General features: G+C 42.5%; 1 protein-coding gene across 7 annotated transcripts in view; it reads right to left on the bottom strand.

The window, feature by feature from the left end:
- Positions 1–2,278, bottom strand: part of LOC109567081 (ATP-binding cassette sub-family C member 4-like) — a 166,198-nt gene extending 163,920 nt beyond the window's left edge. For 3 of the 7 annotated variants that reach the window (XM_070799882.1, XM_070799885.1, XM_070799884.1), the window contains exon 1: positions 1,787–2,277. In XM_070799882.1, the coding sequence (XP_070655983.1) occupies positions 1,787–2,163 (377 nt within the window). In that variant the 5' untranslated portion in view covers positions 2,164–2,277. Of the gene's footprint in view, positions 1–1,786 lie in introns of all 7 variants that reach the window. The other 4 variants (XM_070799881.1, XM_070799879.1, XM_070799880.1 and 1 more) reach the window with 2 other exon arrangements.
- Between the last annotated feature and the right edge of the window lie 24,933 nt (positions 2,279–27,211).

The raw sequence follows: 27,211 nt of genomic DNA, 5'->3' as shown, positions 1-27,211 counted from the left end.
GAAATGGGTGCCTACCCAAATCAATGAAAAGTCCTCACCTTCCCATTTCCAGGCACACGCATTTTGAAAATTTACAAACAGAAGGTGTTTGGAAAGTTCCTTGCCCTGTCTGAAGTTAAGAATTTTTCCTACTTTATTATTATTTACAGTAACCACACCCATTCCTTCTTCTAGGCTCCTCTTTCCTTAAGGGCCACCAAATGGCCAAGAGATGAAGCTACACACACTAAATACACCACCATCAAAACAAGCAGAGGAGCTCCCAATCCCTGGAGATCCCCCGGGCTGTCCCATAAAAGAAGGAAATACTAGAAATTTGGGAAATATAAATGGGTTAGGGTCCAGAAATAAAACAACTAGTAATCATCCAAGTGTGATTAAAGCCCAAAGGTTCAGGACCACATAGTTAGTGGCCCAGCTACCACATGGAACACTTCAGTTAAGAGCTGCAACTCTCTGAGCTGTTTTTCATCTGTGTGTTTCCTCTGGGCTCAGGGACCCTTCAGTGGTTTCAGGACCAAATGATTCCTGGGCAAGACCACCTGCATCAAGACCATGCACTGCTTCTCTGAAGGCTAGAGATTGGGAAAGACCTCACAGGCTTCAGGGACCCTATCCCCAGAGTGATCCCCAAAGGTGGAAGTGGAGATATCCACAATAAGGAAAGGGGCTGGTCAAATAAATCCTCCAGTCCTGACTGTGTGTCCCAAGCAAAAGCAAAACGTGTTCAAGAATAGTGTTCCCAATCATTAAATAAAAAACGTTTCATTTTTTTACCCACGTGAAATTTGCCACAACTAGGAACCAGGTCGTACAGTGAGAGTCACACAGGGAGAAAGGGAGACGGAAAGAAGTACACGGTCATAGACATGGGGGCAGAGGGAACCCAGTGGAGCTGGAACACACTGTCGCACAGGGCATGTGGGAAAAGGTGGGGACATTACTGAAAGAAGCAAAGAAGGTGGAGCACTGAAGAACTGATGCCTTCGAACTGTGATGCTGAAGAAGATTTCTGAGAGTCCCTTGGACTACAAGGAGATCAAACCAGTCAATCTTAAAGGAAATCAACCCTGAATATTCTTTGGAAGGACTGATGCTGAAGCTGAAACTCCAGTATTTTGGTCATCTGATGCAAGCAGATGACTCACTGGAAAAGGGCCTGATGCTGGGAAAGATTAAGGGCAAGAGAAGAGGGTGTCAGAGAGTGAGATATATAGATGACATCACAGATGCAATGGACATGAACTTGGGCAAACTCTGGAGACGGTGAGGGACAGAGACCGGCAGTGCTGCCATCACGGGATTGCAAAGAGTTGGACAGGACTGAACGACTGAACAACAACGGTCTAAGGCACTAATTAGATAAAGGAAGCTGTTCATAAGCTGCTTGCTTGGGGCTGGGGACGGGGTAGGGGGTGGAGGTATGACGCTTCAGTTCAGAACTGCGAATTCCTGAGCAGTTCAGGGGAAGCCTGTTAAGAGTAGAGGCGGGGTGTTCAGCGCATTTTCCCTCTGGGCTGTGATTCCCCCTAGGCAGCCTTCCAGCTTCCTGTTTTCTGGCTCTGGAGGGGCTGCCAGCGGCAAGGCATGGAGACCCTGTATCTCCGCCACCAGGTCACCGGGTCCCCTCCCCACCCCTGCTCCCCACTTCCTTGCCCAGTCGTGCTCCGCCTTCCCAGAGTGCAGGGGGTGCAGGACAGCATTGGGAGAGTCCACACTTGTTTCCCAATAGCGGGGCAGCGGAGGGCGCCGAGACTACCGCGTGTCACGGCCGCGGAGCGCTCACCAGAAGAACAGGCGCGAGCAGAGGTTCGCTTTCTGCAGCGGGTTGGGCTTCGGGTACAGCAGCGGCATCGTGCAGGCCGGGGCGGGCGTGGAGCGGCGCAGCGCTGCTCTGGCCACGGTGAGGCTCCCGCTGCTCCTGGAGGCGACCGCGGGCATGTTGGAGACCAGTTCGCCTTCGGGGTCTGCTGGGCGGGCCCGGAGAACCACAGGTTTCCGGGAATGGAGCACCCATCGCCCGCCAGATCTCTGCCTCCCGGGACTGCGCAACCTCCCCACTGCGCAACCTCCCGGGTCGCCTCCGGGTCTCCGGTTCTGCGCTACTGCCAAGGCTCTGGGAGAAGTAGGGCCGTGTGTGGGGCTGCAGGACGAAGAGGCCATCAGGACAAAGCTTCCAGGAGCCTCAAGCAAGTGGGAGGCAAGGCCACAGGCTCTTTGATGGAGGAGGGTAGGCGGAACGGACAGCACAAACCAGCTCCAAGGATCCCACCTAGCTGCAAACTCTGCTGAAACTCCTATTCTGAGCCCAGGGGCTCCCCCAGAAGGCGAAGGGGGAGGCTCAGGCTCTGCCCTCCTCTGCTGCTCCGAAGCTCCCCATGGGCTGCAAGGAAGGCCTGGAGAAAGCTGGCAGAAGGCATGATCAGCCCATGTGAGATGTCCTGTGGCATCTCACACGTTGCATTATGAGGGAACCTCTGTGAGCTTTTTGCTGCCCTCTTAGATTGGGAAAGGGGAGTCTGGGGGGAGAGAAACTGCCTCCTAATTTCTTTCATCATGCTTTCAAAACAGATAAGTAACAGTGACATATGTCACAAAATACATTTCTGGGGACCTTACCTCAGTTTCAACTCTAACAATGTCCTGTTCAGGAAGGTATCATCCCTATCCTTCAGATGAGAAAGATGAGGCTCAAGGATAGCCTTTGTCCAAGGTCTTGGACCCAAGTTTGGGGTTCAGCATGGTTGTCTCACTGGTACATGGACAGTGTGTGTGAAAAGTGCCTAGGATATGCTGTGTGAATGAATGAATGGCTGCAGGACTGAATGAACAAAATCTTGGGCTCCAATTCAGAAGTGTTTAGTTAACAGCTCAACAGTTTCTCTTCCTTTCTACTCTAAATGAAGAAATATCAAAATTTTTGTACCTACAACAAGATCACCATATTATTCTTTTTTTTTTTTTTACAGCTTATAACACAACTTTTATTAGAAAAGTTATACATAACATAGCATCAACTATTTTCAAGAACAATATTAAACCCGATAAGCAACAAAAACCAGACTAACAAAATGTGTAACGAGAAACTAATGACCTTTCTATAATCAAACATTCAATTATCTACAATGTCTTTATACAAAGGGAGAAAAATCCATGGTTTACAGGCACATGATACTGAAATAAAGCAGCAATAGCAATTTATACAATTACCATCTCAAGAAACTGAATCATCAAAACAGGAATTACGAGTTCACAAATTTAAAACATCTCACATAATTTAAAATTATTGGGTATACACCGAAGTCTGAGTGATTTTTTTTTCCACACAAGTGCCAACACTTAAGCTAGAACTTTTAGTGTGTAATTTTGCCCTAAAAAGTTAAGACATGTTTTGATAATCATAACAGTCACATAATTTCTGGTGCTACCTGGTCTGTTAATATTTAAAGCCTTTATTTGGATGTTTTTCACTTAATTTATAGGAAACTATTGGATTTCTGTTGCAAAGCTATTACAGTTCCAAAGGAGTGTGCAAGCTTTGGAAAAAAAGATCAGTACTAAAACTTACAATAAATATCAAAGCCATTAGTTTTTACAGCACTGTCTGCTTAAAGGTTAAGTCTACCAGTTGTACCATTTCCCATCAGTCTGTCCTTTCAGTTAGCACAGTAATTTCTATTTTCATGATCTGAATACTCAAATATGTCCAAACATCTTTTTAAAACCTTGATTTACAGCTCCTGGAAAATCAGAGATGCTTTTTATATTCATTCTACTCTAAAAGTCTATTTCTGCTCATTTTAGAGTCTCACTAAAACAACAGATGTCAGCACAGTTAAAAAGTTTCAAATGGAATGATTTACAAAATAGGGCACTTTAAACCAAGTCCTACCTTTTTATAGTTACAGTACAATTTCATATACCAACCGCCACCCCCAATGGTGAATTGTGAAATTATACTTTAAAACTTATCCCGAGAAGACAGTCTGTTTGGGGCACCATCCCCGAAGGCCAATGGTCCCTTCTAAGACTGCCGGGTGTTGCTGATGGGAAAAGACAATTTCTGTCAAAGATTCACACTACTGTTCTTAACTGTCAGGTGTTTTTCCCTGAAACGTTCTCCTTTAGAATGCAGTAATGGAGAACTAAGAGAAAAACTCCAACCTTCCGTTGCTACTCAATTATACTCAATTATATAAAGATATAAAGAATATATTATTCTTTAACAATTTCTCATATACCTTGGCTAAGATTGGTGTTATTAATGACGGCTTTTAGCTTCAGTTATGCAAGATGAAAAGGTAAGTTCCATAAATCTGGTGTACAGCAATGTGATAATATTGCTGTGTACCTTTAATTTGCTTAAAGAGTAGTAGTTCTCAACATAAAAAAGAAAAATGGAAAAAGTATGAAGTAATGGACATGTTGATTGGCTTGGTTATGATAGCTTACAGTGAATGGAGTCAAATTTGTGATCTCCGAAGCAGAAGATTTAGCTTCGGGACCAGGGACCAGGCTTGATCACTCAAGAGCTTTTGTGTAGCAGAGTTTCATTAAACTGTGAAAAGGGGCAGAGAAATCTTCTGACATAGACATCAGAAGGGGGATGGGGGCGGGGGATGGAGAGTGCCCCGACTAGGTAGTCATATCAAGGCCTTATATATTTTGCTAGACCCACTCCCACAACATACATTGGAAGATGACAGGATTAGTCAGAAGGTTTTCAAGAAGAAACATGTCCTGGAGCAAGCTACATTGTTATATTGACTACCACAAAGCTATGTAGGAAAAAATAGTTTGTCTTTTTCTCCTTGAGAGCCCCAGATCCCTTTCTTCTTCTTTAGGGCTCCAGACCCCTTTCTCTTCCTCAGGGACCCTGGACTTCTTAGCAACCTACCTAGGAACTGACTCTCTCAGTTGTGATGAATATTTCACAGTGTATATATAAATGAAGTCAACATGTTGAACATCTAAATATATATACTATTTGTCAATTATACCCTTAATGCCAGAGGGGAGATTGATTTTAAAGAAATCTTTAATGTATTCACACTTTTTTTTATGAGTCAAACATATAAGAATGTTAAGGTGTTGATGGGCATGATGAGAATTTATTACACTATTTTCTTGATATTTCATGCATGTTTGAAATTTTCTGTTGCAAAAAAGAAGAATGATTAGAGCTGAAAATTTTAATTTTTCAATTACCTACCCTTCTTGTGTTAGCTTTTTCTCAGATAATGCAATCCACAATGTATGGTACCAGACTTGTCCTGATTTACAGTTCTCTTTTAGATTCCCTATATTTTCCAGTGCTATAAGCACTCAGCAACTAGTTCTACTCCAAAGATGAAGGAATTGGTTGCTACAGTTGGAAGTCTGTCAGACTGCCCCAGACTGTTCCGTCCGGTCCCCACAACTATCTCAGGACCATAATTAGCCATCTACAAACTGACAAATACATTCAGTCCCTTTAGATTCTGCTGTCTTTTTTTTTTTTTTTTTTTAACTAAATCTTTTGAAACTTCTTAGTATCCTCTTCTGGGCATAAAATCCTTGAATGTGATCTAATTCATGAAAAGAAATCATCCTCACATTTCAGAACTTTGTTACTGGTAATGAATTACTTCTGTCACTTCCCACTGGCTCTCAGATATACTTGCATTATGACACTTTTACAGAGAGTTCTGGTATAAAAACTTAAACAAAACTCCTTATTTTCTGCCAATATATTCTATTTGATCTTCATTTAAGATGTTATGATAATAATGGAACGTGGGTTATTTTGTTTTCAGTTCATCAGAAACACTAGTCCATTACTGACTGAGTTGTCCAGAAACTGTTGAGAGTTGATAAAGATGTCCTCCGAAAATAATATACCTAAAAAATTGAAATTCCTATTTTCATTAGGCTCACAATCTAGAAAAAGAATAGGTAAAAAGGAAATTTCAGCAAAAGAATAAAAAATAATAAAATTACACAAACACATTAATTCTTACCCTGATAAATTAAGGATGTTCGTGATGCTGCTGGTGCTGATTGTGTCACACATTTTCACACTTCAAATGTTTTTCAGCAAAATAAAGAGGTCTAATAGTCATAACAACAACAACAACAACAACAAAAAAAAAAAAAACGAGAAAAACCAGAATACCCCAACCTAATGAAGGCAAAGTCTGATAGGCACTGTAGTATAATATTGGCAAAATATAAATTAGAATAGTTTTTTCATAAAATAATCTAACAATATTTATTTTTAAGAGCCTTAAAAATGTTCATTCTTTGCAACTCAATAAAATTTCCACTTTGAAGATGAAGAAGATAAAAAGTCAGCTATGAGCAGCTACTTATGTACAACTACCCAAACAGTAAATAACCTGCAATGCAGGAGACCAGGATTCAATACCTGGATTGGGAAGGTCCCGCGGGGAAGGAAATGGCAACCCATTCCAGGAAGTACTCTTGCCTGGAGAATTCCATGGACAGAGGAAACTAGCAGGGTATAGTTCATAGGATCACAGAGTCGGACATGACTGAGCAACTAACTCTCACTTTCGTGTTTCTCAGAGAGCAGTTCTTGTTATAATATTAGAATTGAGAAACATCCTAACTTCTAAGTTCAGCAATAGCAAAGTGATTGAATAAATCATGAACCATTTTTAGAGAAGTGCTTTAGATTTCCCTGGCGGTAGAGTGGGTAAGAATCCATGTGCCAATGCAGGGGACACAGGTTCAACCTCTGGTCCAGGAAGATCCCACATGCCGCCAAGGGGCAACTAAGCCCAAGCACCACAACTACTGAAGCCTGTGTGCTTAGAGCCCATGCTCCGCAACAAGAGAAGTCACTGCAATGGAAAGCCTGTTCAATTCAGTTCAGTTGCTCAGTTGTATCCGACTTTTTGCAGCCTCATGGATTGCAACGTGCCAGGCTTCCCTGTCCATCACCAACTCCCAAAGCTTGCTCAAACTCACGACCATTGACTCGGTGATGCCACCCAATTATCTCATCCACTGTTCCCCTTCTCCTCCCACCTTCAATCTTTCCCAGCATCAGGGTCTTTTCCAATGAGTCAGTTCTTCGCATCAGGTGGCCAAAGTATTGGAGTTGCAGCTTCAGCATCAGTCCTTTCAGTGAATATTCAGGACTGACTTTCTTTAGGATTGACTGGTTTGATCTCCTTGCAGTCCTGGGGATTCTGAAGAGTCTTCTCCAACACCACAGTTTAAAAGCATCAGTTCTTTGGGGCTCAGCTTTCTTTATGGTCCAATTCTCACATCCATACATGACTACTGGAAAAACCACAGCTTTGACTAGACAGACCTTTGTTGGCAGAGTAATCTGCTTTTTAATATGCTGTCTAGGTTGGTCTTGGCTTCCCTGGTAGCTCAGACGGTAAAGCATCTGCCTGCAATGCAGGAGACCTGGGTTCGATCCCTGGGTCAGGAAGATCCCCTGGAGAAGGAAATGGCAACCCACTCCAGTATTCTTGACTGGAGAATTCCATGGACAGAGGAGCCTGGTAGGCTATCCATGGGATCGCAAAGAGTTGGACATGACTGAGCGACTTCACTTCACTTCACTTCTAGGTTGGTCAGAGCTTTTCTACCAAGGAGCAAGCATCTCTTAATTTCATGGCTGCAGTCAACATCTGCAGTGACTTAGTAACCTAAGAAAATAAAGTCTGTCAGTGTTTCCTTTGTTTCCCCGTCTATTTGCCATGAAGTGATGGGACAGGATGCCATGATCTTCTTTTTTTGAATGTTGAACTTTAAGCCAGCTTTTTCACTCTCCCCTTTCACTTTCATCAAAATGCTCCTTAGTTTCTCTTCGCTTTCTGCCATAAGGGTGGTATCATCTGCATATTTGATGTTTTTGATATTTCTCCTGGCAATCTTGATTCCAGCTTGTGCATCATCCATCCCAGCATTTCACATGATGTACTCTGCATATAAGTTAAATAAGCAGTGTGACAATATACAGCCTTGACAGACTCCTTTCCCAATTTGAAGCTAGTCCATTGTTCCATGTCCGGTTCTAACTCTTGCTTCTTGACCTGCATACAGACAAGGGGCAAGTCAGGTGGTCTGGTATTCCCATCTCTTAAAGAATTTTAAATAGTATCTTGTAATCCACAAAGTCAAAGGCTTTGGCATAGTCAAGAAAGCAGAAGTCGATGTTTTTCTGGTATTCTCTTGATTTTTCTTTGATCCAAACAGATGTTGGCAATTTGGTCACTGTTTCCTCTGCCTTTTTAAAATCCAGCTTGAACCTCTGTAAGTTCTCAGTTCATGTACTGTTGAAGCCTAGCTTGGAGAATTTTGAGAATTACTTTGCTTAGTAAGGCCCCAGAGAAGCCTTCCGATGGCTGCAGCTCCAGCGTGCATCTGATTGCAGCCCCATGAGGGACCCTGAGCCAGGTCACCCAGCCAAGTTGCTCCCAGATTACTGACCCTCAGAAATTCTGTAAAATTTGGAGTATCCAGGAGTCTCTGCAGAGGTGTGAGTCAGCAGTGGCCTGCTGCTGAGTTAGGGGCACTGAATGCAACATTGTGTCCACAAATCCTTTTGAAGGAGGTCTCTATTATCTTCATTACCCCCACCATAGTTTGGCCTTAGGCCAAACAACAGAGAGGGAACACAGCCCCGCCCATCAACAGAAAATTGTATTAAAGATTTATTGAGCATTGCCACCCATCAGAACAAGACTCAGTTTCCCTTGCACTCAATTTCTCTCATCAGGAAGCTTCCATAAGCCTCTTATCCTTATCCATCAGAGGCCAGACAGAAGGAAAACCACAATCACAGAAAACTAACCAAACTGATCACATGGATCACAGCCTTGTCTAACTCAATGAAACTATGAGCCATGCCAGGTAGGGCCACCCAAGATGGATGGGTCATGGTGGAGAGTTCTCACAAAACATGGTCCACTGGAGAAGGGAATGGCAAACCACTTCAGTATTCTTGCCTTGGGAACCCCATGAACAGTATGAATAGCTCATGTTCCACAACAAACAGTAGCCCCCACTCACCACAACTAGAGAAAACCCAGGCAGCAACAGCAAAAATGGTATTGAAAGCTTTGAAGAACGACCAAAATGGGAGAAGATCTTAAAAAATGCTGGATGCTGAGAGTGTACTGATGAAAGAAACAAAGAAGTTGTGAGGTATTCTAGCAAAGAAGCTGTTAGGCTCTGCCTGCCATTCCCATTCTTTCATTTCTCTTTCATGGCAAAACATGTTGTGTATCACCTGTCAATTCAGAATCAGCCCACTGTATATTGACTTATCTCTACTGCACTGACAGCTAATACCTTTTTCTGACTCAACTGTAGGTTCTTTCTGGATTCTTACTTTGTAGTAGGTTTTGCTGGATTCTGCCTGGTAATGGTATTTTACTATTGACCAGAGTCTACCACATAGAGGAATCGAGATCAAAGTGATAGGGTTTTTTTTTGGGGGGGGGGGGGCAGGGGAGGGGTTTGTTTGTTTTACTCCCTGCAGTGAGTTTCTCTGGATTCTGTGTGGTGACAATATTTTATTTTACTATTGACAACAATCTACCAGATGGAGGATCCATGGTAAGGTGATAGCTTTAGAAAAGAAGCAACTGGGAAAGAGCAACTGGCTTTTGGTTCAAAGCTGGTAGTTTTGGTCAGAGAGCCTGAGGTGCCACCTCTTCAAATGAGCTGATCTGTAAGGATACATTTAACTCCATGTCATGTAGCCACACAAAGTTCAGAATCAAATTATGTGGTATAGCTTGCTTGTACCCCATGAGAGACACCACTCTGTCTAAATTGAGACCAAATTCTGGACTAAAAGTTTTGATACCTTTATGTGTATGTCACTTATTGTTCTGCAACAGCCAAGAGACTTAAGTTTCTACTCATTAATCAAAACAGCCTGGAGGCTATTTCTAGCACACATCTAGATGTCCTGTTGGGTCATAACCTTTACTATGCTAACCTCAAACCACTTTTCCTATTTCAAAATTTAGAATTTCACCCAGCAACTGATTACCAAGTATTGCCATCCATTTCTATCAGTCAACTTGTTCAGTTTCCATAAAACAATCATCTCTGTATCATAATGGCCCTTCTTTGTAGATCCATTTAGGTGTTTTATTACATTTTCCTTCACTGTTTTAAAAAATAGAAGATGGAAAGAATTGATATGCTAATATTAACAACAATTAATGTAAATTAATTAATTTACAATTAATGTAAATATGGAGAGAGCATGAAATGAAAGAAAGGAGGTGTCTCTTCAGTCTGGTTTGGATGCATATTTGAAGTAAGCTGGCTCATTATATATTTAATTTTTAAGGAAGAGAAACCATTTTTTTGAACCTATGAAATATCTAGGGCAGCTTTATTCAAACTACCAAAATTTGGAAGCAATCACGATATCCTTCAACAGGTGACTGGACAAACTGGTTCATCCTGGCAATGGAGTACTACTCAGCACTAAAAACAAATGAGCTACCAACACATGAAACAACACGGAGGAAACATAAATGCTCATTACTAAGTGAAAGTAGTCAGTCTGAAAAGGCTACACGCTGTATGATTCTAGCTATGTGACAACAAGGCAAAACTATGGAGACAGTAAAAATCAGTGTTGCCAGAGGGTGGAGGTAGGATGAGAGATGAGTAGATGGAGCACAGGGGATTTTTAGGGCAATGAAAATACTCTGTAATATACCACAATGATGGAAATGTTATCATACATTTGTCTAAACCCATGGAACGCACGACACTAAGAGTGAACCCTGACGTGAACTATGGATTTGTGGTGACTGCTGTGTCTCTATAGATTCATCAGATGTAGCAAATCTTTCACTCTGTGTTGACAGTGGGGAAGCTATGGTGTGTGGGGGCAGGGGAGAGAAGGAATTCTCTGTGCCTGCCCCGCCTCACCTCCCCCAGAAAGAAAAATCTATGAAATTCTTGTGAGACACTGATGATTATACATTCAAACTTCCCTGGTCGTCCAGGGGTTAAGAATCTGCCTGCCAGCACAGGAGACATGGGTTCTATCCCTGCCCTCAGAAGATCCCACAGGCTGTGTAACCTGCACTCTAGAGCCTGCACTCTGCAACTACTGAGCTCACAAACCGTAACTCCTGAAGCATGTGCGCCCTAGGGCCTGTGCTCCACAACAGGAGAAGCCACGGCAGTGAGAAGCCCACGCACCACAATGAAGAGTAGCCCCTGCCCACCTCAGGTAGAGAAAGCCCATGCATAGCAGCAAAGACCCAGCACGGCAAAAATTAAATAAGCAAATAAATAACAATTTTAAAAAATGAAGTGTTATAGTAGAGGAAATGAGATTTTTAAATGTATTGATTGAGATTCATTTTAATAAAATGTCCCATTGATCCCTTATAGTATTTCTTAGACTTATAAGTCACATGATAACTTTCTTCAATTTAATCAAGAAAATAAGAACAATTTACCTTTTCTCTTGTCAATTTTTTAAAATAACTCATAAAACACTACCAGAGTTATAATCTCCTTCCCACCCCTTGCAAATCAAGTCCATTTTGCTTCATTAAATTTTTTGTTTCTTAAATATAACTTCAGTGAAATTAAGAGAAATTGAGTTTGAGGTAAGAAATACATCTATAAAATTAATTTATATTGTATATTATTAATATTTAATCTATATTTTAGATACTTTTATAACATTCAGAGGTTAAAAACCTGAAATATTCTTTCTAAACATAAAGAACTTTAGAATTCTTTCTTTGTTTTCTGAGAAGAGACTTCCCTTGCTTCCTTTCATCCAGTCTACTTTCAATTGCACTCTCAGGGAAGCTGTGGGCATAAAAGTACCGAATTGCATCTGGATGAAATGTATTTCCTACCCTCACCAAGCATACAACTTATACTGTGTGTACAATTCCCATTCTTAAGAGTCACATCTTTGCATGAAGGCTTTCATTATATATGGACAACAGAAATGAAGTCCATCATGTGTCAATATTAAAACAAAGTATTGACTTTTTATGGACGTTTTTTCTAACATGTATTGCTGATGTCCCTCCCTTGCAGTTTGCAGAACATAATGACAAACATTATTAACTATTTGATATCATTACCAGCAGTAGTATTATGCCATTTGGTGCAATACACTTAGGGGCTAAGAAACATAGGTATAGGGGTTTACAGATTCATTCATATACACTTACTAACAGCAAATTAACTTTAAAAAATTTCACATCTATTTTTTTCTATATTTTTATTTCTTATCTTGTCTAATAATACTTTACTTTTTACTACTTTTAAACTAGCTTGTAAAGTAAGATTTAATAGGCTTTAAAATAAAGACCTGATGATCTCTGATAGGAATAATTATGAGTTTGCAGATCTAATTTTGGCAACTTAGATGCCTCTTGGTGTCAGATGTCTTCTGTGAGACTGAAATTACCCAAGGATGACAGCTCGAAAAGTGAATGCTATCAGAAGGTGCTTTGGTTTACCAGTGGCTTTATGAAAGTGAAGGTGAAAGTGAAAGTTGCTCAGTCATGTCGGACTCTTTGAAACCCCAGGGACTGTACATTCCATGGGATTCTCCAGGCCAGAATAATGGAGTGGGTGGCCTTTCCCTTCTCCAGAAAATCTTCCTAACCCAAGGATTGAACCTAGATCTCCAGCATTGCAGGCAGATTCTTTATTAGCTGAGCCACCAGGGAAGCCCATGGATTTATAAGTGTTCCTAAATAATTAGTAAATTTCCTCTCTTCTTTTGACATGAAATAGTTTCAGAATGCTAAAATATTCCGCAATTTTATTTTTTAAATGTAAATAATTCCCAAATGGATTACATATAAAGTATTCACACTTTTCTATAGTTATTTAAGGATTATCATTAAAAAATAAGATATACAGAAACAAATCAAAGAGAAAGAGGGAGAGAGAAGCCCAAGGCTGAGACCTGAGACCATCTAGCATTCACAGTTAGAGACTCACCCAAGGAGACTGAGGAGGGAGAGAATGTGCAGTTACTGGAGTGCAGGAGAACCTGAGCCTATGCCTCTGAGAGGCTGATAAGTTGAAGACAGAAGAGTACCAGTTGGATTTGGCAAAGACAGGGGTTTTGGTGACTTCAGTTCAGTTCAGTTGCTCAGTCATGTCCGACTCTTTGCGACCCCATGAATCACAGCACGCCAGGCCTCCCTGTCCATCACCAACTCACGGAGTTCACTCACACTCACATCCATCGAGTCAGTGATGCCATCCAGCCATCTCATCCTCCGTCGTCCCCTTCTCCTCCTGCCCCCAATCTCTCCTAGCATCAGAGTCTTTTCCAATGAGTCAACTCTTCACATGAGGTGGCCAAAGTACTGGAGTTTCTGCTTCAGCATCATTCCTTCCAAAGAAGTCCCAGGGCTGATCTCCTTCAGAATGGACTGGTTGGATCTCCTTGCAGTCCAAGGGACTCTCAAGAGTCTTCTCCAACACCACAGTTCAAAAGCATCAATTCTTCCACGCTCAGCCTTCTTCACAGTCCAACTCTTACATCCATACATGACCACTGGAAAAACCATAGTCTTGACTAGAAGAACCTTGGTTGTCAAAGTAATGTCTCTGCTTTTGAATATGCTATCTAGGATGGTCATAACTTTCCTTCCAAGGAGTAAGCGTCTTTTAATTTCATGGCTGCAGTCACCATCTGCAGTGATTTTGGAGCCCCCCAAAATAAAGTCTAACACTGTTTCCACTGTTTTCCCATCTATTTCACATGAAGTGATGGGACCGGATGCCATGATCTTAGTTTTATGAATGTTGAGCTTTAAGCCAACTTTTTCACTCTCCACTTTCACTTTCATCAAGAGGCTTTTGAGTTCCTCTTCATTTTCTGCCATAAGGGTGGTGTCATCTGCATATCTGAGGTTATTGATATTTCTCTCGGCAATCTTGATTCCAGCTTGTGTTTCTTTCAGCCCAGCGTTTCTCATAATGTACTCTTCATATAAGTTAAATAAGCAGCGTGACAATAAACAGCCTTGACGTACTCCTTTTCCTATTTGGAACCAGTCTGTTGTTCCATGACCAGATCTAACTGTTGCTTCCTGGCCTGCATACAAATTTCTCAAGAGGCAGATCAGGTGGTCTGGTATTCCCATCTCTTTCAGAATTTTCCACAGTTTATTGTGATCCACACAGTCAAAGGCTTTGGCATAGTCAATAAAGCAGAAATAGATGTTCTTCTGGAACTCTCTTGCTTTTTTGATGATCCAGCGGATGTTGGCAATTTGATCTCTGGTTCCTCTGCCTTTTCTAAAACCAGCTTGAACATCAGGAAGTTCACGGTTCACATATTGCTGAAGCCTGGCTTGGAGAATTTTGAGCATTACTTTACAAGCATGTGAGATGAGTGCAATTGTGTGGTAGTTTGAGCATTCTTTGGCATTGTCTTTCTTTGGGATTGGAATGAAAACGGACCTTTTCCAGTCCTATGGCCACTGCTGAGTTTTCCAAATTTGCTGGCATATTGAGTGAAGCACTTTCACAGCATCATCTTTCAGGATTTGAAATAGCTCAACTGGAATTCCATCACCTCCACTATCTTTGTTCATAGTGATGCCTTCTAAGGCCCACTTGAGTTCACATTCCAGGATGTCTGGCTCTAGATCAGTGATGACACTATCGTGATTATCTGGGTCGTGAAGATCTTTTGGTGACTTAGGAAAGACATTATTTTAAAGAGAAAGAGATTGAAATCTTTTAAAGATGTGTTGAGCAGAGGACTGTGTCTGAAAGTGTGGAAAAGTGGTTGTACACAACTCCTGTGAGAAATTTTGCTGTGAGGAGGAACAGAACATAGAAAAAAGTAACTGCCGGACTATAACCCTTGAGGCGGCACTCATCCACACTGTGAACTGTTCAATAGCCAGTCTAAAATACACTGTTTGAGTAATATGGGTGAGCCGATGTTGTCAGTATCTTCCCTGGTGCCTTCCATGTCACCCTAGCCTGACTTCCTGCAACTCTGCCTGAGGGCTTTGTCTGCCACCTGAACCGGCTCTTCTAAAGCACAAAGCAGCCAGAAGCCCTCCCCTCCGGCAGCCTTCATTCAACAGACAAAGCAGAGCTGGTGTGTAAATACCCCAACTCCCTCACTCAGGGAAGCTAACCCTGAGGCTTGTGCTCCACACTATCTCCTACGGTTTCCCAGCAGGATTGTGTTCCAGTAACCCAGCCTGGAACATACCTGATAACACGTCCTGTGCGGCCCTCTCCCCATTTCTTGTCTCACTTCCCCACTCCATTACCAGTGTTTCCTGCCACCCCCTCCCAAATAACCTATTGCATTCAAATTCCCATCCTAGACTTCAGCTTCAGCACACCCAAACTAAAACAACCGAAAATATTCATGTAATGACTTGAAACCATTATACCAATTTTGCCCAAGAATGCACGAAACAAGAAACATTAAAAGAAAATATTTCAAAATGATAACAAGGATCATTTCTTTATTGTGGGATTATGGGTCATTAAAAAAAAAATCTCGTTTTTCCTCAAGAAAATAAAGTGGTTTTCTTTTGGTAAAGAAGTACTATAATTACAACATACAGATTGATAGAGATTTTGTGAATTTCATAAGGTGGTCTTAAAAGAACAAGTAAAGGGAAAGAAAGAAAGGGAAGTCGCTCAGTCATGTACAACTCTTTGTGACCCCATGGACTGTAGCCCACCAGGCTCCTCTGTCCAGGGGATTTCGCAGGCAAGTGTACTGGAGTAGGTTACCATTTCCTTCTCCAGGGGATATTCCCAACCCAGGGATCGAACAAACCCAGGTCTCCTGCACTGCAGGCAGACGCATTACCATCTGAGCCACCAGGGAACCCTAAACAATACAAAGTATTGCTAAAGAAAATATGGCTGCTGCTAACTTTCCCAGCAGCATATAGTAAATGAAGTACAAATATCCATATGAAAAACTCACCAACGGCTATTGGTATAGTTACCACTTATTGAATGTGTAGGGGCTTCCCTGGTGGCTCAGATGGTAAAGCGTCTGCCTGCAATGTGGGAGACCCAGGTTTGATTCCTGGGTCGGGAATATCCCCTGGAGAAGGAAATGGCAATCCACTCCAGCACTCTTGCCTGGAAAATCCCATGGACGGAGGAGCCTGATAGGCTACAGTCCATGGGGCCACAAAGAGTCGGAACAATACCCTTTTACCATCTCACAAATCCTTGCAATACTACTGTAAGGTATGTATTATTCTTATCTTTTTTCATAAAATATAGTTCAGACAACAGTGAATTCTCCAAAATGGGGGAAGACTTGAACCCAGATATTGGTCCCAAAGCCCATGAACTTCCTGCCCCTTTGGGCTGCCTCTCTCTGTACCTTCAGGTATTATTTTAGAGTCACCAACACAAAATCAAAGAGTAATCACTGCATCAACATTTCTGATGTACTTGATGCAGTTTAGAACTAGGAGGATAGATGTGTATAAAGATATTTTGCTGGGGCAAATGGCTTCTCCAGAGCAAGCTGAAGTGTGGTCACCATGGTCATGTTGGATTGAACAATTAGAATGTGTGCTGTCAAGCCCTGGAGGCAAGAACAGTACATTACAATGGTGGAAAAATCAAACTGTACAGCAGAGAGATGAATTTTTTAAACTACGAGGCAGAGATATACCACAATCTTAAAGTATATCTGAGCTTAAAGGACTAAAAATGGCAGAGAGTACATAATAACATGCTGTAGAATGAAGTTTTGGTCAGCATTAGGTTCTTTGCTCTCACTTTACACAAGAACAGCTCTTACTAATCTCTCAGCTGTATTTGCTGTCAAGCAAAATAGTCATATCTACTAGACAACAGTCACTACTTTATTTACAAGGTAAAATGCAGATTAATCTTTAAGAGATAAAGGAGAAAGAAGCCTGTTATTTCTACTTTTAGTTTATTAAAAATGAGCTAAGAGTTATAATCGCTGGATCTTCACTGGTTCACAATGCCTGGACCACAGACTTCTTAAAGCAGATGGAGAAGGATTGCTCCCTTGGATTCGAGTGCCCACTCAATGTCCTGCCCACAGGAAGTCTTAGAAAGCACATGCCTGGTGAATGATGAGGATACCCACACCCCACCAGAAAGAGGAGGGCACCACAACCTCTAAAAACATTTCAGTTCAGTTCAGTTCAGTCGCTCAGTCGTGTCTGACTCTTTGTGACCCCATGAATCGCAGCACACCAGGCCTCCCTGTCCATCACCAACTCCCGGAGTTCACTCACACTCACATCCATCGAGTCAGTGATGCCATCAGCCATCTCATCCTCTGTCATCCCCTTCTCCTCCTGCCCCCAATCCCTCCCAGCATCAGAGTCTTTTCCCATGAGTCAACTCTTCACATGAGGTGGCCAAAGTACTGGAGTTTCAGCTTCAGCATCATTCCTTCCAAAGAAATCCCAGGGCTGATCTCCTTCAGAATGGACTGGTTGGATCTCCCTGCAGTCCAAGGGATTCTCAAGAGTCTTCTCCAACACCACAGTTCAAAAGCACCAATTCTTTGGTGCTTACCCTTCTTCACAGTCCAACTCTCACATCCATACATGACCACTGGAAAAACCATAGCCTTAACTAGACGGACCTTTGTTGGCAAAGTAATGTCTCTGCTTTTCAATATGCTATCTAAAAACATTTACTGTGACTCAAAAAGTTTCTATGTGTCTCAGGACCAAAGGGAGAACTATGCTTCCCACACTGCCTGAGATACACAGGGATAGTGGCCAATACTGATCAGTGGAGGTGAACATAAATGACGGACAAAGTCAGCCAGACTACTTAAATGTCTGTTCTACTGCTAGGTTGGTCCTGGAGGAATCCTGTTTTGATATACAAGAGGAAAAGAGGAAAGACCAAAGCATATTCTTCTCGGGGCATGAAGGGAGTTACCCAGCAACTGTTGCATAGAGAAAACTACATAAGCAAGAAGTAAAACTCTGGTTTCTTTCTCTCTCAAATAAATAAATAATTTCAGTGAACAATAAGTGCACATCAGTATAAGAGGAAAATAAGCAACTTCAGAATTTTTCCCATATATAAAAACCATCTGAATAAAGAAAATAAAGGCACTCAAAAGTGTTGTTTTTGAAAGTGTTTCTGAAAGAAGCCTTTCCCTTCTCCAAGGGCTCTTCCCAACCCACGGATCAAACTCCGGTCTCCTGGATTGCGGGTGGATTCTTTACCAACTCAGCTATCAGGGAAGCTCTCCTAAAACAAAGTGTGATCTAAACATACAATGAAATATGACATAAACCTACAATGAAATATCACTCAGCCTTAAAACTGCAGGAAATTCTGACACGTGCTGCAGCATAGACGAACCTTGAAGAGTGTGATGCTGTGACTTATAATCAGAAATATTTTTGGTCTTCAATCTCTTCCTGGCTCAGAGCTGCTGAAACACTTTGGAGAACTAAGAGTGATGAGATGTCTTTTGTTATAACAAGCCCCTATCAGCCCCACCTGGGTTTTTGAATGACTGCTTCTCAGTCAAACCAAATGCTTGATTAAAGGAAGGAACTTTCAGCCCCACCCTCCACATCCAGAGAGGAGAGGAAATGGGAACAGTTCAACCACCAATGGCCAATGCTTTAATCAACTTGCCTAAGTATGCTTCTATGAAGCCTCAATAAAAACTCAGTAGGATGGGGATCACAGAGCTTCCCGACTGATGAACATGTGCAGGTGCTGGGAGGACAACTCTCCTGGAGAGGGCCTGAAAGCCCCCGCCCCTCCTCCTACCTTGCTCTGCATCCCTTCCATCTGGCTGTTCCAGAGTTGAATCCTTTTATAATAAACTAGTGATCTAGTTGAGTAAACTGTTTTCCTGAGCTGTAAGCCACTCTAGAAAATTACCAAACCCAAAGAGGAGGTTATGGGAACCCTGATTTATGATCAGTCCATAAGAAAAGGTAACCACCTGGACTCATGACTGGCTCTGAAATTGAGAAGAAGGAGCAGTTTTGTGGGACTGAGCCCTTAACCTAAGATGAGGTCTGGCACTAACTCCAGGTAGATTGTATCAGAATTGACTTAAATTGTAGGACACAGTTGTGTCTGAAGATTTGTAGAATTAGTATGGGAAAAATACCCACTCACTTGATGTCCAGAAATACTGAGTCACCAAAAGACAAATACTGTGATCCCAGTTATGTGAGGTGCCTAGACTAGTCAAATTCATAGAGACACAAAGTGGAATGATGTTTGCAGAGTGGGGTGGGGATGCACCGTGGGGAGTGTTTAATGGACACAGAGCTTCAGGTGGAAGATGAAAAAGTTGTGGAGATGTATGGTGGTGATGGTTGCACAACAATGTGAATATAATTAATGCCCACAATAGTACATTTAAAAATGGTTAAAATGGTTCATTCTATGTTATGTATATTTTACCATGTAAGGGAGGAGAAAATTCCTTTCTGTTTTACCTTTCTAGGCTCTCTGGCTGGGGCCTTGGAAGCTCAACTGATGTAAGAGAGATGTAAAGAGAGAAATAGTTTATTAACCTGCACAGCATGCACAGTATGGGGAAAGTCTTTTGTCATTTACACATAGTTTTTGCTGTACTCAGATGTGTTTGTAAAAGTGCTTCAGCTCTATAAAGATTCATAGGAAGGACTTTTGACAAGTAGACATTTCTAATAAGTTGCAAACCACAAGGAAATTTTGTAAGAAATTATGGGGTCCTAATGGAAAACCTGATGCCTTCATAAAACCATTAATAAAAAGGACTAGTTGCTGAGTGACCTGGTGAATATGGTCATACTTTTGGTTGTTTTTTCTTTTGAAATACTACTGGTTTCAGTTTGTGTTTCCAAAATAAGGAAACCCTTTCCCGCACGCTAATTATGACTTACAACAATTTGAAAATTAAACCTTTGTAACCAGTAATGCTGAAGAAGCCGAAATTGAGCAGTTCTATGAACAGTTCTTTTAGAACTAACACCCCAAAAAGATGTCCTTTTCATTATAGGGGACTGGAATGCAAAAGTAGGAAGTCAAGAAACACCTGGAGTAACAGGCAGATTTGGCCTTGGAGTACAGAATGAAGCAGGGCAAAGGCTAATAGCATTTTGCCAAGAGAATGCGCTGGTCATAGCAAATACCCTCTTCCAACAACACAAGAGAAGACTCTACACATGGACATCATCAGATGGCTAACAGCGAAATCAGACTGATTATATTCTTTGCAGCCAAAGATAGAGAAGATTTGTACAGTCAGCAAAAACAGGACCAGGAGCTGACTGTGGCTCAGATCATGAACTCCTTATTGCCAAATTCAGACTTAAATTGAAGAAAGTAGGGAAAACCACTAGACCATTCAGGTATGACCTAAATCAAATCCCTTATGATTATACAGTGGAAGTGAGAAATAGATTTAAGGGACTAGATCTGATAGACAGAATGCCTGATGAACTATGGACAGAGGTTTGTGACATTGTACAGGAGACAGGGATCAAAACCATCCCCAAGAAAAAGGAATGCTAAAAAGCAAAATGACTGTCTGAGGAGGCCTTACAAAGAGCTGTAGCAAGAAGAGAAGCAAAAAGAAAAGGAGAAAAGGAAAGATAAAACCATTTGAATGCACAGTTCCAGAGAACAGCAAGGAAAGATGAGAAAGACTTCCTCAGCAATCAATGCAAAGAAACAGAGGAAAACATTAGAATGGGAAAGACTAGAGATCTCTTCAAGGAAATTAGAGATACCAAGGGAACATTTCATGCAAAGATGGGCACAATAAAGGACAGAAATGGTATGGACCTAACAGAAGCAGAAAATATTAAGAAGTGGTGGCAAGAATACACAGAACTGTACAAAAAAGATCTTCACAACCCAGATAATCACAATAGTGTGATCACTCACCTAGAGCCAGAGAAACTGGAATGTGAAGGCAAGTGTACCTTAGGAAGTATCACTATGAACAAAGCTAGTGGAGGTGATGGAATTCTACTTGAGCTATTTTAAATTCTAAAAATGATGTTGTGACAGTGCCGCACTCAATATGCCAGCAAACTTGGAAAACTCAGCAGTGGCCACAGGACTGGAAAAGGTCAGTTTTTATTCCAATCCCTAAGAAAGGCAATGCCAAAGAATGCTCAAACTACAGCACAATTGCACTCATCTCACATTCTAGTAAAGTAATCCTCAAAATTCCCCAAGCCAGGCTTCAGCAATACATGAACTATGAACTTCCAGATGTTCAAGCTGGTTTTAGAAAAGGTAGAGGAACCAGAGATCAAATTGCAAAACATCCTCTGGATCATCAAAAAAGTGAGAATTCCATAAAAATATATATTTCTGCTTTATTGACTATGCCAAAGCCTTTGACTGTGTGGATCACAATAAACTGTGGAAAATTCTGAAAGAGATGGGAATACCAGACCACCTGACCTGCCTTTTGAGAAACCTGTATGCAGGTCAGGATACAACAGTTAGAACCGGACATGGAACAACAGACTTGTTCCAAATAGGAAAAGGAGTACATCAGGGCTGTATATTGTCACCCTGCTTATTTAACTTATATGCAGAGTACATCATGAGAAACTCTGGGCTGAATGAAGCACAAGCTGGAATCAAGATTGCCAGGACAAATATCAATAACCTCAGATATGCAGATGACACCACCCTTATGGCAGAAAGTGAAGAACAACTAAAGAGCCTCTTGATGAAAGTGAAAGAGGAGAGTGAAAAAGTTGGCTTAAAGCTCAACATTCAGAAAACTAAGATCATGGCATCCAGTCCCATCACTTCATTGCAAATAGATGAAATAGATGGGTAAACAGTGGAAACAGTGGCTGACTTTATTTTTGGGGGCTCCAAAATCCCTGCAGATGATGATTGCAGCCATGAAATTAAAAGACGCTTACTCCTTGGAAAGAAAGTTATGAGCAACATAGACAACATATTATAAAGCAGAGACATTACTTTGTCAACAAAGGTCTGTCTAGTCAAGGCTATGGTTTTTCCAGTAGTCATGTATGGATGTGACAGTTGGACTATAACAAAAGCTGAGCACCAAGAATTGATGCTTTAGAACTGTGGTGTTTGAGAAGGCTCTGCAGAGTCACTTGGCCTGCAAGGAGATCCAATGAGTCCATCCTAAAAGAAATCATTCCTGGGTGTTCATTGGAAGGACTGATGTTGAAGCTGAAGCTCCAATACTTTGGCCACCTGATACGAAGAGCTGACTCATTTGAAAAGACCCTGATGCTGGGAAAGATTAAGGGCAGGAGGAGAAGTGGACGACAGAGGATCAGATGGTTGGATGGTATCACAACTCAATAGACATGAGTTTGAGTAAACTCCAGGAGTTGGTGATGGACAGGGAGGCCTGGCATGCTGCGCTCATGGGGTCACAACGAGTTGGCCACAACTGAGCGACTGAAGTGAACTGAACTGAAGTAGAATTAAAACATTTTTTCTTTTCTTTCTCATGATCCCTCCAAAAATTGGAAACTCTTAGTTTCTCAGAAGCTGTATTAGATAAATGAGGAAGGCTACTTCCTAACAGGGGCAATTCTTCTACCTGTGATTCAATGACACATGTTCTCTGAACTCAGTTTCTTATCTGTAAAATGGGTACTGAAGTAACATATTGGACTTCACTGGTTGTCCAGTAGTTAAGATCTACCTTTGAAGGGGACCTGGATTGGATTCCTAGTCAGGGAACTAAGTTCCCACATGCTGGTTGAGGAAGTAAACCTGTGTGCCACAACTACTGAGCCTGCCCACTCCATATAAGAGAGTCCATGCACCCCAATGAAAGAGCTCCCTTAACACAACGTAGATCCCAAGTGCCAAAAATAAGACCCAGCAAAGCCAAAATAAAAAAAGGAATATCTATTTCATGGAGTTATTGTTTATGTGAAAGTGCTTGTTGCAATTTCTGGCAAAGAGGAAATGTTCAATAAGTGGAAGCTATTATGGCAAGATATTTTATCAGAATATTAAGTTAATTGCCCTTGCTATGTATGAATGTTTATGATAAAGGAATGAAAATGAAAATCTTGAGGTTATAGCTTAAAGGCCACTGGTGCTGGCATAAAGCACACAGTTTGCAAGAAAACTTAGGCAACCAAGATTTCCTCCACAGAAGAGAGATTAAAACGCAAGTCAGAGGAGAGCAAAGGTCTGGGAATAAGAGGCAGAGAGTTGGTGATCCTTAGCTCCAAGGTCACCATCCTCAACCTCCTGGGCAAGGACAAAGCAGGGGGGACACAGGATATGACAGAACCCCTCCAAGTATGGGTGATGCCTTACCTCCTGCTAGAAGCCAGGTGAGTTACCAGCTTTGTAGGGGAGATCCCTTGCCATTAGCTTGTGTTATGAGTTAAAGAGAAAACCCTGACTCACCTGGGGTCTGGAAAATTCAGAAAGGGAGGCAGCAGGTTTAAGGAGTCTGTGAGCCAGGATGAGAGAATGCCACAGAGGGAGATGTAGCTTGTGGCGTCAGCTGGGGAGCAGATGAGAATCAGTTATGTCTTCCTTCAAACTCCCACAGTAGAGTTAATTTTAAAAACCAAATACATTTGCCCAGGAAAGCAGAAACCAGACTGCTAACATTTAAGAAACAACACTAGGAAGATAAATAAGAACCCTTCCTAAATCTAGATCATCTGCTTTATAATCAGTTTAGATCTATAGTCCCTATTCTTCATCTTCCATGTTACAAGTGGTGCAGGAGAAGGACATATCTCTTCCTGGAAGATGTGGAAGTACCTGGGGCCAGCTTCCAAGTGAGGGTCCTTGGCTTCCTGCAGGAGAGAACTGAGGAGCAAGCTGAAGCAGAGTGAAAATGGACTTATTCAGGGAGACACACTCTCCATAGTCAGAATGTGGACCTTCTCAGAAGGCGAGAGGACCCAGGGTATGGAGTTGTTAGTTGTCATGGGCTCGGTAATTTCATTCAACAACAAGTGGGAGAAATATATTTGCTATTCCAGGGAAGGGACAGGGATTTTCAAGAACTGAAGCACTGCACACTTTTAAAATGGAGCAGGACCCTATGGTCCTTGGCCCCCATGTCCTCTGCCTGCCTTTTGTCTGTGGAAAAACTTTAGCCAAAGAATAAGTTTAATCAGAGAAGTGAGAATATGCAGAAACAAAGGAAAACAGTCAAAGGAGACCAATAATAATAATGTAGTTATTCAGCATAGTTAAGGACCTTTTAATTCCTTCTCAAGGGCTATAGATAATATTCTGAGCCATACACTGTGAGCTGTCTTATAGGTACTGAAACCCCCACCAGGTAAAAGAACTATATAATGACCGGACTGTAGCCGTGACATCAGGTGCCACAATTCTGAGAACTGATCTCGAGAAATGGGAACAAACCAACCCTGGAACTGAAGATTAATTGTACCTAAAACAATCAAGATGACACTGGTCAGACCACCAATGGCCAATTTCAAGATGACTGTCAGCGCTGACTGTACTGTTTCTACATGTAGCCCTCTCTGTCTATAAAAGTTCTTGTCCACTGATTGTCAAAAGAGGGGGAGTCAGCCTTTGGACAGGCATCCACCCTCCCCTCAACACACACACCTGCATCCAAAATAAACCAAATGTTCCTTTCCACCAACCTGGCCTCTTTATTGGCTTTTGAACGGTGAGCAGACAGGCACCCCCCCCCACCCCTGCCACCCCTTCGCTTTTTGGCCTTCTATGGTCAGCCTTGGAACTATCACAGCACCTGTCATAGTGAGAGGGGAGTGGATTTCAGTGTTACAATGAAGGTGTAATGAGTGAGAAGTCAGAGAACAGACCATACTCAAAACCATCTTGATTTTAGCTGGCTTAAGCCAGTTTTTGTGGGATCCTGTTTTTCCCAATATCTGTGCCCACCTACTTCCCTCCTGTCTCACAAGCATAGACACACTGTTTCCATAGTGATGAGGCCATCTTATCCTGTCACCTGAGAGCCCAGACCTGGTTCTCTGTGCACCTTGATGCCTAGGTCTTTTCCTATTTAAATAATACCCATTTGTCTTCCTCAAATGAAGGGTGCCAGGGGCTCCCATTTGTTTCTGGCAACATCAAGCCCCAGCCAAGAGGGAGCTACCTTATGGGTTAAAAAACAACAACAACAACAAAATAAAACTTCCCTTTCAGGCCTTCAGGAATAGAAGAGAAATTGGTCTCTTTTTCTTCATCAGGACTATCTCCACAGCTAACAAAGGAAACAATCATTAAAGGTAAGTCGGGGCCCTTAATATTCCATGAGGCTGGGCTGTGATGAAACAGTCACCAACAAAGCCCATCAACAATTCCCTGGGAGTAGAAGTAGAATCTTGGTAATAAAATAAAGTCTAACTTTTTGTCACTCCTTTTGGGCTGAGTCGAGTTTCACTTGCTCACAGGGTGCTTCATGGAGAGGCCTCACAGCCGGCCCGTCAGACAAGACTCCCTGGTGTGAAACGGCTGCGTTGACACCTCAGCTCAGAGGGCCGAGTGCAGGATCATTGCCCCCAGCACTGCAATTCAAGATGGCATTGAGGTGTCGAATGCAGAGATGCTGAGTCCAGCACTACAATCTGGAGCCACCAGCAGCACAGCTGAACCAGTTCTATGAAAACACCCCCGACCTCCACTTGACAGCAATCACATTCAGGCGCCCCCTGGAGGGTTTTCAGAGGAAACAGTGTCCTCTAGAACACTTTCTACTGGCACAAGCCACACCCGGCAGAGGGACTTCCCAGGTGGCTCAGCAGTAAATATCCCGCCTGCCAATGCAGGACAATCGTGTTGATCCCTAGGTCAGTAAGAGCCCCTGAAGCAGGACATGGCAACCCATTCCAATATTCCTGCCTGGGAAATCCCATTAACAGAGGATCCTGGCAAGCTGTAGTCCATGGGGCCACAGAGTCGGACATGACTGACTGAGCATGCGCACACACACGCCTCTAGCAGAAGGAGCCCCACCTCCTGTCAGGGGAGTCTGACTTGGAAGAATCGGTAACAAAATAGGAAGAAATCAAATTGTCTCTGTTTTTCCTGGTGGCTCAGAGGGTAAATTTGATCCCTAGGTTGGGAAGATTCCCTGGAGATGGGAATGGCTACGCACTCCAGTATTCTTGCCTGGAGAATTCCATGAAATTCTCGTGGGCTATAGTTCAAGTCGCAAAGAGTCAGACACAACTGAAAGACTTACACTTTTTCACACTTTCTAGCAAAGAAAGCGGCTGCCATTTGGGAAGAAATGAGATCTGCTTCCAATAGTGGTTGTCACTTGGCTGCAGGGTAGAATCACCTGTGAGGTTTTAAAAAGTGTTGATTCCTGCGTCCCCTCCTGTGAGATTCTGATTTAACTGAGATGAGGCTTCAGCACTGGGATTTACAGAGCTCCCCTGGTGATTCAAATGTGTAGCCAAGTTTATAAACCATTGGCCTTTGCCATACTGAGGATATAAAGAACTCTACCTGGACGAGGAAGCAGAGTAAACAGACCGAGTGATTCTGCAGGAGCAGGAGTGTATGTTTCTGTGTACAGGGTGTAGTTGGGGTGGGGGCCTGTGACCCCTTTTGCCCACTCTGAGGCCTTCCTGGCCCCTCATTGCACAGTCTTTCCACACTTCTCACCTGAATGCCTGGATTCTCCTGCACCTTGGTGGTGATTTTCAGTATGATACAGTTGTCTGAGGAGATTTCATACAAAACCCATCTTAGTTCATCACAAACCTATGAGCAGGATTCCCAAGGTGTGGCTTGCTGGGAGGGAAATCCTGGGAACTATACAGGATGAGCAGCTCAGCAGTAACTTCAGGAGTTGCTCCTGCACAGGGAAGTTCAGGGAGCTCCAGGTGACTGGCCAAGCATGGGTGTGGCACACAGCTGTGACTGGAACCTTCTTATGCCTTGGATCTGAAGTGTGTGTGTATACTCAGTCATGAGGACTCTTTGGTACCCCATGGACAGAGGATAGGATTTCCCAGGCAGGAATACTGGAGTGGGTTGCCATTTCCTCCTCCAGGGGATCTTCCCGACCAAGGGATTGAACCTGTTTCTCGTGGATCTCCTGCACTAGCAGGTGGATTCCTTACCACTAGCGCCCCCTGAGAGCTTGAGGGACCTGATCTTAAAGTCAGTGACAGGTAATTCCCAGGCTCAGTGATAAAGAATCTGCCTGCCAATGCAGGAGACACAGGAGCCACTAGATTGATACCTGGGTCGGAAAGAAGCC

The sequence above is a fragment of the Bos indicus genome, chromosome 12 (genome assembly GCF_029378745.1).
Source record: "Bos indicus isolate NIAB-ARS_2022 breed Sahiwal x Tharparkar chromosome 12, NIAB-ARS_B.indTharparkar_mat_pri_1.0, whole genome shotgun sequence".
Taxonomy (NCBI): domain Eukaryota; kingdom Metazoa; phylum Chordata; class Mammalia; order Artiodactyla; family Bovidae; genus Bos; species Bos indicus.
This window is presented reverse-complemented; position numbering and strand designations above follow the sequence as displayed.